The sequence below is a fragment of the Triturus cristatus genome, chromosome 6 (assembly GCF_964204655.1).
Source record: "Triturus cristatus chromosome 6, aTriCri1.1, whole genome shotgun sequence".
NCBI classification, from domain to species: Eukaryota; Metazoa; Chordata; class Amphibia; order Caudata; family Salamandridae; genus Triturus; species Triturus cristatus.
In genome coordinates, this window is record NC_140589.1 from 1,928,076,062 (window position 1) to 1,928,089,935 (window position 13,874).

The 13,874-nt window shown below is 42.2% G+C and overlaps 1 protein-coding gene across 3 annotated transcripts in view; it reads left to right on the top strand.

Annotated features, from left to right (window-relative positions):
• The window catches only part of LOC146822507 (uncharacterized), a 54,831-nt gene extending 42,936 nt beyond the window's left edge, over positions 1–11,895 (top strand). For all 3 annotated transcript variants that reach the window (XM_085613617.1, XM_085613618.1, XM_085613616.1), the window contains exon 2: positions 6,249–11,895. In XM_085613617.1, the coding sequence (XP_085469743.1) occupies positions 6,547–7,959 (1,413 nt within the window). In that variant the 5' untranslated portion in view covers positions 6,249–6,546 and the 3' untranslated portion in view covers positions 7,960–11,895. The remainder of the gene's footprint in view (positions 1–6,248) is intronic.
• Positions 11,896–13,874: the final 1,979 nt, after the last annotated feature.

Genomic DNA, 13,874 nt, shown 5'->3' on the forward strand with positions numbered 1-13,874 from the left:
GAAGGGAAAAAGAGTAAACACAAGCGGAATGGGGGAGAGGAAGAGGGAGAACTTGGATGAGATTATTCCGATACACAGCTGCTACCCTTTAATGGAGTACACAAGATGGAGAGGATGTCTAAGAAACAACAAGGGGATACGGCAGGACAGAAAAACTAGGAGCAGTCTGCTGAGCCATCCCTATCTTTGATCCTACAATCCCTTAGATCATTGCAAGATGAGGTCAAACTGGAAAATCAACAAGCCCGACTGGCCTCAAAAAAATTAAAAGGCTCAATCCGTAAAATTGGGAAAACCTGTACCGAGATCGCAGAGAGACTAAGCATGGTGGGAAATCGGACAGAAGCCCTAGAAACAACAGTGGATGTATTGAAAACACAGGCAGCCTCTCAAGCGAGCTCATTGAAAGATGTGATGTGCAAGCTAGAAGAGGCAGAAAATTGTCAACTTCGCAACAACCTATGACTGCTAGGGATACCGGAGAACAGTGAAGGTAGCGATATCGGGAAATTCACAATAAATATGTTGAGAAACTCTCTGCCAGAAGAAGCACACTGGGATTGGGATAAAGAAATCCAACGTGTACACAGATTTCCTTTAACAATGTCCAGGCGCCCCCCGAACGACCAGTCATATCCAAGGGTAATCTTAATCTATTTCTGAAACTTTCTGCTTCGACAGGCTGTTTATGACTTAGCGAGACCCAATAAGAAAAGGAACTGGGAGAATGTTTCATTTTTTCCTAAACCAGACTTTGCACATGCCACAGTGGAGAGAAGATGGAGGCTCAGGCAACTGATTGTGCCATTCCAAAAAATAGGAGCAACAGTTTTTTTACAGAACCCTGCTAAACTAAAAGTAATCTCGCAAGGTCGAAACTATTATTTCACTTCAGAAATACAAGTTCAGAGAGCATTAGAGGAAATCATAGCTGGGAAACCCGGGACTGCTGAGAACAAACATTAGGTGCTAATATAACAGACTTTGGGGTAGTGACTTGAAGGCTATTTCAGTTCTTACATGTGGTCTGTTTTTTCCCCTTCTTCTGGTTATGTTATGGTTGCTCTTGTTTTTGATCTTTTTCTTCCTCTTGGTTAGGATAGGGGAGTGCTTTATGATACAAAGAGCTAAGATTATAATGGATAGAAACACGTTCATACACGAGGGGAAGTGAGGGAGGTGGAGTGTGGGTGAGGATGGGTCAGACACTATCACACTGGCACAGGATTGATCCTGATTGCATAAATAATGGTGGAGGGAGGGGGGTGGGAGGGGGGAAGGGGGAATCTCAGACATGTGGTGAATGTAAAAGGTGCAATCAGGAGGGACCAATTTGGATATAGAAATAACAAACAATGGCAAAACTCTTATTATTGGAAGTGGGCACTAGAGGGGAAATATTCACAGTTAGGGATGGACAAGAATCAATATGGCTAGTTTGAAAATCCTTACCGTTAATATATGCTGCCTCAATGACACAAAGAAAAGACAAAGAGTGTCTGTTGGATTACAAATGACCGGGGCAAATATTATCTGTATACAAGAGACAAATATCGAGGGGTTACAACGGTATTTACTCAACACACTCAGGTATAGACTGATTACAGCCATAAAGAGTAAGGACTAGGGGTGTGGCCATTCTGACGAAAGGGGGCGGGATGCCATTTATTCGATCCTCATCTGATAAATATGGGCGGTGTGCAATTACAGAATGTCAGTACAACAATGCTAAAACAATGACATTATGTACAATGTATGGTAATGTTAGTGATGACCCGGATGTACTGGATTATATTTCTAATGAGCTTGCTCACTGGCCTCTTCCGCTGATAGTGTGTGGTGTCTATAATCTAAATCTCCCCTGTGACTGGTCGGTGGATCCAGGATTCAAATATCGGGGCAGGAAGCCAAAAGTGTTTCAGGCTTTTAAAAATCTATGTCGAACTCATGGATTAATATATTGTTGGCAAATAGGGCATCCGAGTGATCCTGGATTTACCTACTACTCCAATTCAAACTCTATGCATGCAATATTATATACTGGTCTCTAGCACGTTAAGATCTGACTGCACAATAGAAAAACTGCCAAGGGTGTTGTCTGACTACAATCCTTTGTTTTAAATATAGAATGTGGAGCAACGAACTCCAATGTGAAAGCTTGGATGTTCGAAAGAGCAACTATTGGTAAATAAGGAATATTGTCATCATATGCGGAAATGGATACCCGGGTTTTTGGAGGATAATCTGGGTAGTGCACCAATCGATATGTTATGGGATGCCCTGAAGGCCGGAATCAGAGGGGAGAAGCTACGATTTTCATAACATTTTAATAAGAAGGCTAAATAAAAAACGGTGGCACTGTAGAGTAATCTGGGTATAGCCGAGGAAGGATTGATGAAGGCTGTTCAGGAGGAACAGGAAACTGAAAGCGAATTAAGTCGTGTAGCGACCGCTAAACATTTTATCATCGATATCCTAACGGGAAATGCCATAGTTAAGGCAACAATGCATAGAGAAAGCATTTCCAAATTAAGTGAACAGGTCGGACATCAGTTAGCGGTATGTACCCGGGAACAAAGTACAGCCAATCTAATAAGGGAAATGAAAGATCCAGAACATGGGCTAAGGACCAAACTTAACGCAATAAGAACTGCGTTTCAACGGTTCTACCAAAACCTATATGAGGATACAGATATACGACGGGGAAACAAATTGAGGAATATCTCAATCAAAATTCACCATTTAGACTAGAGGACCAAGATAGTTTGGATGGTATACCGCAGTGGGAGGATATCTTTCTCTCAATGAATAGCTTACCTGCAGGAAAAGCGGCTGGTATGGATGGGATTCCAACAGAGTTTTATGTTACATTTTCCTCACAGTTAAAAAAAAATAATGTATGACCTATTTGCACACATCTTTCGGGGGGGGGGGGAAGGGGCCACCTCCGGGATCATGGTCTTTAGATAAAATCGTGGTTTTCTTAAAAGAAAACAAAGACCCCACAGAACTTGGGTCTTATCGCCCTATCACTCTGATAAATGGGGACTCAAAAATGTATTCTAAATTATTAGCTAGCCGATTGGCACCGATTGTACATAAAATTGTATCTGACCGCCAACATGGGTTCATCCCAGGGAGATCCACAACCGATCATGTTCAAAGGGTCATCTCATTGTTTCGACATTGCGGGTGTTGCAGGAGACCCTATGGCACTAATATTACTGGACGCCAAAAAGGCCTTTGATAGGGTCTCCTGGAACTATCTTTGGACTGCAATGTCAAGAAGTAGCATCAGGGAACAATTCATCAAAGCAGTACACATGCTATAAACTGAACCATAAGCTGTAGTAATGGTAAATGGGTCAGTATCAGAAAAGTTAACCATTACTAGAGGAACAAGACAGGGGTGCCCATGTACTCCTCTTCTATTTGCGGTATATATTGACCCTTTCATCCGTAGACTTGAAAACAACATATTAATACCACCAATATGGGCACGAGACCAGTCTACAAAAACATTGGCGTATGCGGATGATATTGCTCTAGTTACTAGTGGAACTATTAATGCGATAAGCGCAATAGAAGAGGAGGCCAAAATCTTTGGAGGGGTGTCAGGATATAAATTGAATCAAGATAACACACAGATTATCCTCAATTGTAAAATCAAGATGAGAGACGACCGAGTAATGGGTAAAGCTACATATTTAGGTGTTAGCATAACGGCAAAATTGGAGAGTTTAGTCAATAACAATCTCGAACCATTAATACAATACACAAAAAACATGTGATCAGGTTAAATAATCTACATTTATCCATTGGGTGCAGGTGTAATGTGATTAAAATGCTTTTTTTACCTAGATTTCTATATTGTTTTAGAACAATATGTTTGGAATTTCCACTCCAATTGATTAAGTCTATAGACAATATGTTTTCCAGGTTTATGTGGGGATACAAGAGACCACGTAGAGCATTAAGATTTATTACCCTACCTAAAGATAGAGGTGGACTGGCACAGCCTAATTTTAAACTGTATTATTGGGCTGCCACATTGAGGTATTGTGTTGAATTATTATCAATTAGGACGAATAACAGAATAACTAGCAGTATCCCAACACCGCAAGAACTTATATTGGGTGATGAAACTAGAGGGTGCCTCTGGCGACATTCAAATGATAGTTACTTTAAGAAGGTCAGATTTAAGACCCTCTCTGGCATTTATAAGGTCTGGAATAATGTACGTAAATTGCTGGGAATTGGACGGTTATCCCACTATACTCCAATATTTAAAAATGACAACCTCCCAGAGATCTTTAGGATACCTGTATGGATAGGTGGGTACAGGGAGGGATCCCGCAGCTAGGCTGTTTTGATTCCACTATAGGTTTGAAGTATTTTGAGGAGTTACAAAATTATTATAAACTATGTCATAGGGATTTCTTTAAATTTCTACAGGTTAGAGACTTTTTGGGGGGAGGAAAGCGGGTGGGCGAGCAAAATTTCAAGTAATTCAAATCATGGAGAACCTGATTAAAAAAACAACAATAACTATAGGAAAAGTCTATGAATATATGAATGTTTCCTATCCAGATGACATGGATAAATGCGTGTCAAAATGGCAGTCTAAATTAGGGGTATCGCCCGAAACCCTCCACCACTCCGACAAATTATCTCAGTCTTGTTTTATGTCTACAAAATTACAAGCTCAATACTATAAAAACGTTTTTTCATTATATTACACCCCAAACAAGATAGCTAAGTGGGGGACCGGAAAAGGTACGCCATGTCCACGCTGCACGCTATTTGAAGCTGACATTGTGCATATATTTGCATCATGCGATGTATTAGTGAAATTGGTTAATGATATATCAGGTTTTTTAACAGTGATATTAAAAGCAAGACTAGCCCTCTCAGAGGACGAAATAATCCTAGGTACAGCTAACATAAATCGACCAAAATACATGCAAGGCTTGATCTTTGTGGTAATGGCTGTCCTAAGGATGTGTATAGCTTCAGCTTGGCTGGATCCGAATCCGAATCCGCCGGCGTTCCAACAATGGAGATCCCGATTATTGACGACATGTAGCTTAGAGGCAGCCATATATAAAAGAAAGGGGCGTAATAAACGTAAAAAAGGGTTGGCAATTTGGGACCCTCTAATGCAGTGGATGCAAAGACATACTGGGACTGGATAAGTGATTATAAACATATTATGTAGGACGGTGGAAGTTAAGCAGGAGTTAACTACGATTAGAAGATATAGATTGTGATTAATTATTTTGCACCAGAAGAATTAAGATCTGCTTTCATGATATTAATGAAATATGTAATAAAAATGTTGTTTGTGGGTAATGTCTCAGAAGGGTGGGGGGGAGGGATATGGATTGGGGGTGTGTGCATATATATAAAATAATAAAGAATATAAAAAAATAAAAAGAATACCTTTAAGCTGGAATTGCTGATTGGAAAGGAGTAGCCTTTTCATGTTTCATATCTTTGCAATGGTAATGATAAATCCTCTTTACTGGTAAAGTCGGATTTAACATTACTATTTTAGAAAAGCGACTTTTAGAAAGTGTAGTTTTCTCTGCTTGTACTGCTCTTTGTACCTTACAGCCTGTCTCTAATACACGTCTGAGCTAGGTGACCGACCCCTTTGTGTATTCCTTCTAGAGAGCCACAGACACTGCAAGGGTTGGGTGTGATTTAGCACTTATCCGCATCCATCTGTATCCCGATGGGCCTTTTTGGGCAGATGGGCGGAAGGAGCCCACTCTTACCCTTCCCAGGGTAGTAGACTGACCCAATACAATGTAATGATAACTCCCTTTGGTAGTCTGGAGTGAGTGCAGGGATTGAAAGAAATACTGGTGCACTTCAAAACCACTGTTTGAAGTTTCCCTCACATCAAAGGCACATTTGGACGTAAGTGCTGAGTCTCTGGACCCATCAAATCCGACACTTATGGATCTACACAGAACCGCTGTCAGAAGAACTGTGGTGCTGCACAAAAGACTCAACTGGAGTCTTGGTTAATACTTGAGTCCACACTCCGCGACAGGAGGGCGTCCAGGAAGGATCGTATGCCCTTGCTCTGCCTTTTGCATCTTTACATTGAAAGTGTAATCTAGAATTTCTTCAGCACACTTGTCTATGTGGTCAATTAAATGTCTCATTAAATGCCAATAGATTTTCGTGATGGACCCACCAATTTAAGCTTATCCAGTGTTTTTTTTTTATCCCAACAGGTGAAATAAATGCAGTAATGAACAAAAAAGGTGAAGGCATTAAACATCACTTGTTTAGGAAGTGATGTTAAAAAAGTACACCTCGAAATCTCTTTCCTTTAAGGCTAATGCCTCACAAAAGTCTTTTTCTACAGCAGAAAACCCAAACTGCCCAATGTGGTCTGTACTTGGCTCTTAGGGATCACCTAATATACATTGACAAAATAAAACACTGACCTACTGAAGCAAGTCTGATAAGGTTCTCATTACGAAGGAAGAGCTAACCTGGATCAGAAAGAACACACAGAAGAGAAACCGTATGAATATCTCAAAAGTGACAAAACATTTATTAGGGAGAGAGAGCAAGTGCAACATCAGAATATCATACTGGAGAAGAACCATATTGATTGACTGTGGAAAAGTGTTTCTTGCAAAGAAAGACCTAATGCAGCATCAGAGTGCCCACGTAGAGAGCAAACCATATAAATGTACAGAATGTAATAATGTGTTCATAAGGAAGAAGAACCTAAAGCGACATCAGAAAATCCACACTGGGGAGAAACCATATAAATGTACAGAATGTGATAAGGCCTTTATAGCAAATGGAAAGCTAAAGCTACATCAGAAAATCCACACTGGAGAGAAACCATATAAATGTACAGAATGTAACAAAGCATTTATTACTAGTGGATACCTAATTACACATCAGAAAGTACATACTGGGGAGAAACCGTATCAATGTACAGAATGTGACAAAGCATATATAAGTAATACACAGCTGAAGCGACATCACAAAATCCACACTGGGGAGAAACCATATAAATGTACAGAATGTGATAAGGCATTTATAACACCTGGAGAGCTAAAGCAACACCAGAAAACCCACACTGGAGAGAAATCATATCAATGTACAGAGTGCGACAAAGCATTTATAATCATTGGAGAGCTAAAGCGACATCAGAAAATCCACACTGGGGAGAAACCACACCAATGTACAGAATGCGACCAAGCATTTATAAGAATTGGAGAGCTAAAGCGACATCAGAAAATCCACACTGGGGAGAAACCATATAAATGTACAGAATGTGATAAGGCATTTATAACACTTGGAGAGCTAAAGCAACACCAGAAAACCCACACTGGAGAGAAATCATATCAATGTACAGAGTGCGACAAAGCATTTTTAATCATTGGCGAGCTAAAGCGACATCAGAAAATCCACACTGGGGAGAAACCACACCAATGTACAGAATGCGACCAAGCATTTATAAGAATTGGAGGGCTAAAGCGACATCAGAAAATCCACACTGGGGAGAAACCATATAAATGTACAGAATGTGATAAGGCATTTATAACACTTGGAGAGCTAAAGCAACACCAGAAAATCCACACTCGGGAGAAACCATATCAATGTACAGAATGTGGCAAAGCATATATGAGAAATGTACAGCTGAAGCAACATCAAAATATCCACTCTGGGGAGAAACCATATCAATGTACAGAATGTGAAAAAGCATTTATAAGAAATGGAGATCTAAAGCGACATCAGAAAATCCACACTGGGGAGAAACCATATCAATGTACAGAATGTGGCAAGGCATTTATAACAAATGGATATCAGAAGAGTCATCAGAAAATCCACACTGGGGAGAAACCCTATCCATGTACAGAATGTGATAAAGTATTCAGATGGAAGAATAATCTAAAGCGACATCAGAAAGTCCACACTTAATGTGACAAAGCATTTATAATAAATGGAGAGCTAAGGAAACATGAGAAGGTCCACACTGGGGAGAAACCGTACAAATGTACAGAATGTAATAAAGTGTTCGGATGGAAGACAAATCTAAAGCAGCATCAAATCATCCACACTGGGGAGAAACCATATGAATGTACAGAATGAGACAAAGCGTTTATAACAAATACTGATCTAAAGCAACATCAGAAAATCCACACTGGGAAGAAATCCTATCAATGTACAGAATGCGGCAAAGCATTTATAAAATATAGACCGCTAAAGCAACATCAGAGAGTTCACACTGGGGATAAACCGTATGAATGCACTGAATGAGACAAAGCATTTATAACCAATGGAGAGCTGAAGCAACATTAGAAAATCCACACTGGCGAGAGACCATTCAACTGTACTGAATGTGAGAAGGCATTTATTAGAAAGTTGCATCTTATGCAACATCATATAGTCAACGTAGGAGAAAAACCCTATGAAAGTACATAATGCAACAAGACATTTATTACTAGACAAAGATAAATACAACATCAGAAATTCCACACTTGTGGGAAACGATATGGCTGTACTGAATGTGACTTTGCAGTTATTACAAAGCAAAGTTTGAAACTACATCAGAATGTTCACACATGAGAGAAACCATATAATTGTACAAAATGTGACATAGCCATTGCCATTGTTAATCTTTATTTCGGCTCAGAGGCCATAAAAGCAACATAAGTTATCACAATTCACAATTAAAATAGGCAAATTAAATCACAGTTATAAAATATTACATAACAATCAAAAAGAGCAGAACTCAATATTGAACTACAAAAAATTCCTACGTTTTAGCCACATAGCATTTAAAAACCGGGAAACTGCAAATACTATTGGGGGTTGGGTGTCATATTTCAGGACTCTCATTGCATGCTCACACTCTCTGAAACCAAGATTGATACAAATGGGCTTAACCCAACGTTTTCTTTGGATATGGTAAATAGGACAAAAAAAGAAAACGTGTTTTTCGTCCTCCAGACTGGAGCCACAGGCCGGACAAGCGGTGCTATTATTTGGATCCCACCTGGAGGTAAACGATCTGAGTGGCAGGCAACCCAATCTCAGTTGGCAATATAGCTTCCTAGCAGCCGGGGGACTGACCAGATCTAAGAATTTCTCTCTCCTCTAGTTGTCTTTAATTTGTAGGAACTCGGTCGTCAACCTCCCGGACTCAGCACGTTCATGTAGACACATGAGATGGTAGTTTCTGGCCTGTTCGGCCAATTTTACTTTTGGTAGGGCCGGGCACGAGATCTCTGGGGAAGTCCATAATTCGGGTAAGCCAATCTTAATGCAGGCATCCTTAACAAAACTCAACCAGGGAATATTCTTATGCTTTAGTAGGGGCCAAACCCCCATAAATTCCTCCCGATAAGAACCCAGCTCTGCATTAGACCAAAGTCTCTTCCAATAAACTAGTGGGCGCAGCATTACCACTTGGTCCATGGGTATCAGACCGAAATCCAGCCTGATAGGAATCAGCGGGGAGCTAGACGTTAAGCCCAGCAAACTCCTCACGAAAGAATTTTCGGTCCTACTCAGGCTGTGTATTCTTGAATGACCCCACAATTCTGCTCCGTAGATGGATGCAGCTCTCACTTGGGTCCTATAGATTTCAATTGCTGGTCCCACTGGTTTGGAGACCGAGCCTCTGAATACTTGTGAGATTCCACCAGTGGTTTGGGCAAGTTTCAACACAGAGTTGGCAATTTGTCCCCCCCATCCAAAGTTTTCTTGCAGGATGATCCCCAGATAGCTGAACGTTGTCACCCGCTCAAGGTAGACGCCGTTCAGAACTGGGTTTGGCCGTGTGTGCTTGGGGGGGTTGAGGATCATAAATTTAGTTTTAGCTAAATTGATCTCTAAACCTCTTTCAGTGCAGAAATCCACAAAGCCGTCCAGGATGCGCTGGATGCCAGTTGACGTTCGGGACAACAACAAAGTATCGTCAGTGAACATCAACGCTGGCACCAGGCCCGTGACGAGTCTTGGCGCATCTGTATCCCTGATACCCTCCAGATGTTTAATGAGTCCATTGATATATAGACAGAATAGCGTGGGTGCCAACACGCATCCTTGTCGGACTCCACGGTTAACAGGGAAGCGGGAGGACAGGTCACCATGTTTTCCACATCTGACCTGGGCGAAATTTTTCCTGTGGAGTCTACTCACAATATCCAAAAGATACAGAGGGACATTTAGTGCCTGAAGCACCTTCCACAGATTTTCTCGTGGAACCAGGTCAAATGGCGACCTCAGATCAACAAAAATAAGGTGGAGACTGCCACCCTCTAGATTCACGGTCTTCCAGTGTATAATCTGAAGTCGAAAAATCTGGTCAACAGTGGAAATACCCTCTCTGAAACCCACTTGCAAAAGGCTTAGGATGTTATTATCCGACTCCCAAGACTGTAATCTGTCCAGAATTATACGGCCGAACAGCTTTTGTGTGATGTCAATTAAGCTGATGGGCCTGTAATTTGAAGGTTGTAAAGGACAGCCTTTCTTGAATATCGGAACGATTTCTGTACCAAGCCAAGACTCTGGGAGTTCCGCACCCATCAAAATAGAGTTGAATAGAGCACAGGTACGGGACCCAGATCTTTGGTTCCGAGCGGTAAAGTTCGCCAGGGATTTTGTCCAATCCCGGCGCTTTATTGGGTATCAACAAACGTATGGCCATTTCCACCTCCTTTGGTGTTATTGCCAAAATGGCTTCAGCTTGACAAGCAAGTCTGGTAGGGGAAGTGGATGTAGGTAATATGTTGTCGTTTTGGGCTGGAATAGAGGCCCCCATAGTGAGCTTCCCATACCACTGCGGATATATTTGGGAATGAGGTGGTACCAGGTTCTTTCCTTCCCGTACTAACAATGGTCCAAAAACCCTTAAAGTCTTTGGCCTGCAAGGTTAACCTTAGCTCCTCCCATGTCTCGGCCTCCCAGGCCTTTCTAGCCCTTTCTAAAGTTTGTTTATGCCTTGCCCTCAAAATCTTTATCCTGCCTTTGTCCAAGGCTTTGATTGCAAAGAGCAAATCGCTCTTTGATTTCCTGATTTCCTGATTTCCTGCACTCGGCAGAAAACCACAGATGCCTTTTGGGCAGATGGGGCCGCACATTCCCAGGTGAACAAAACACCAGCATTTATAAAATATAGACCGCTAAAGCAACATCAGAGAGTTCACACTGGGGAGAAACCGTATGAATGCACTGAATGTGACAAAGCATTTATAACCAATGGAGAGCTGAAGCAACATTAGAAAATCCACACTGGCGAGAGACCATTCAACTGTACTGAATGTGAGAAGGCATTTATTAGAAATTTGCATCTTATGCAACATCATATAGTCAACGTAGGAGAAAAACCCTATGAAAGTACATAATGCAACAAGACATTTATTACTAGACAAAGATAAATACAACATCAGAAATTCCACACTTGTGGGAAACGATATGGCTGTACTGAATGTGACTTTGCAGTTATTACAAAGCAAAGTTTGAAACTACATCAGAATGTTCACACATGAGAGAAACCATATAATTGTACAAAATGTGACATAGCAGTTATTCCAAATGGAGGGTGACCATTCAACTGCAGCGCATGTGACAAGGTATTTATCATAAAGGGATAGTTAAAGCAATATCAGCATCCACACTGGGCAGAAACCACATGAATTTATAGAATGTAACAAGGGATTTATTACAAAGCAAAATGTAATACAAGATTAGGAAGTTAACACAGGGGAGAAAACATATGTATGTACTGAATACCACAAAGCATTCATAATAAATGGAAAACTGAAGCGACATCCGAAAATCTACATGGCAAGAAATCCAATGTATGTACAGAGTTTAATAAAGTCTTCCACAGGAAGAATAAGCTAATGCCGTATAAACAAATCTACGCTAGGGAGAAACCCTATTAATGAATAGAATGTGACAAGGGATCGATTACTAAACACAATGTAAATATCAGAATGTTAACACAGGAGAGAAACTCTATAAATGTGTTGAATGTGGCCCTGCATTCATAAATGGAGAGCTAACTCGGCATCAAAAGTCAACCCTGAAGACCGCACTGAATTTAGCCAGGCATTTATTGACAAGGGAGAGTTAAAACCGCATCAGAAAGTCCCCTCTGAGAAAAATCTATATGAATCTACAGAATCAATCAATGGGTATTGAGCGCGGCAAATCATCAGTGAGGTTCTCAAGGCGCTGGGTGAGGAGTTGTTGTCCGGAGGGGCCAATCAGTTGAACAGCCAGGTCTTGAGTCCTTTCCAGATTCAGTGATGAGGCAGATCTCGGGTGCAGGGGGAGTTCATTTGAGGTCTTTGCAGCCAGGTGGGAGTAAGAGTGGGTCTGTGCCTGGTGCTTTAGACTCTAGGAGTGTAAGTGAGGAAGAGGGAGGCGGAATGCAGGTGTCTGGCGGGGAGCCATCTAAAGAGCTTGCGGCACATGTGCATTGTGAGGATGCAGATGGCAGAGATCATGTTGATTTGCTTCTTCATGGAGAGCTTGTTGTCCAGGACAATGCTGGAGTCTCGGGCATGGTCGGTAGGGGAGGAGAAGAAGCCAGGTTCTGCTGACCACCATGCGTTGCTTCAAGGAGATGCGTGGTTACTGAAGATGAGAACTTCTGTCTTGTCCACGTTCACTTTTAGGCAGTTGTGCTTCATCCAGTCGGTGATGTTGGCCATGCACCTATGTAAGTTCTCTCTGGAGGTAGTGAGGTGGATCTAGTCGGTGTAGAAGATGACCTACAGCCCGTGCGATCTGACAATGTTGGCTAGGGGTGTAATGTAAGTGTAGAAGAAGGAGGGGGGCTAATGGAGGATCCTTGTGGGATGCCACAGATGATGTCCTTGGGTTCAGGAGTAGGGTGGGAGTCTGATTGTCTGCGTTTTTCTGGTGAGGTAGGAGGCGATCCATTTGAGGGCATTTCCTTGGATTCTGATATGGTGGAGCTTGTCGATCAGGATTTGGTGGGAGACCATGTTGAAGGCAGCTGAGAGGTCAAGGAAGATGAGGACTGAAGTCTCACTGAGGTCCAGGTGGGCTCTGATGTCATCTATGGCTGATAGGGCGGTCTCTGTGCTTTGATCGGCTTGAAAGCCGAACTGGGAGGAGTCCATGAGGTTGTTGTGCTCCAGGTGTCTGGTCAGCTGCCTTTTAATGGACCTCTCGAAGACTATGGCTGGGAACGAGAGCAGGGGTATCAGTCAGGGGTTCTTCAGCTGCTGTAGGTCTGCTGAGGGTTTCTTCAGGAGGGGTTTCACTTCTGCGTGTTACCACTCTTCCGGGAAGGAGGCCATGGTGATGGATCTTTTCAGTGGTTTTGTGAGCTCTAAGCTGATCGCCTTGCTCCTGAGGTTAAAGATAAGGTGGGGGCATGGAGCGGTGGGTACCCCAGAGTGCATCGACTTCATTATAGAGGTGGTGTCTTTTGCGATGAGTTGGTCCCAGGAAGTGGCCGGAGGTCGGAGTTAGTGTCAGTGGGTGTGAGGAGTTTGAGGCTGTCACTGGCGGAGAGCTGAGATTCAAAGTCCCGGTAGATGACGGCGGTCTTCAAATGGAAGTAGTCAAGAAGCATGTCGCACAGATCCCAGAAGGGAGTTATGATCTCGGTGGACGCAGGGTTGCTGAATTCCCTAACGATGGCGAAGAGCTCATTGCTGTGGTTTGAGCTGATCTCTATGCAGCATGTGAAGGCACTCTTCTTCGCTTCTTTAAGGAGGAGGTGGTAGTGGATGATTGATGCCCTGAAGGTGGTGTAGTGCACTGGATCCTTACTGGTACTCCATCTTCTTTCTAGCCAACAGTCTCATTGAGAGTTCTGAAGTTCCATGATAAACAAGTTGACA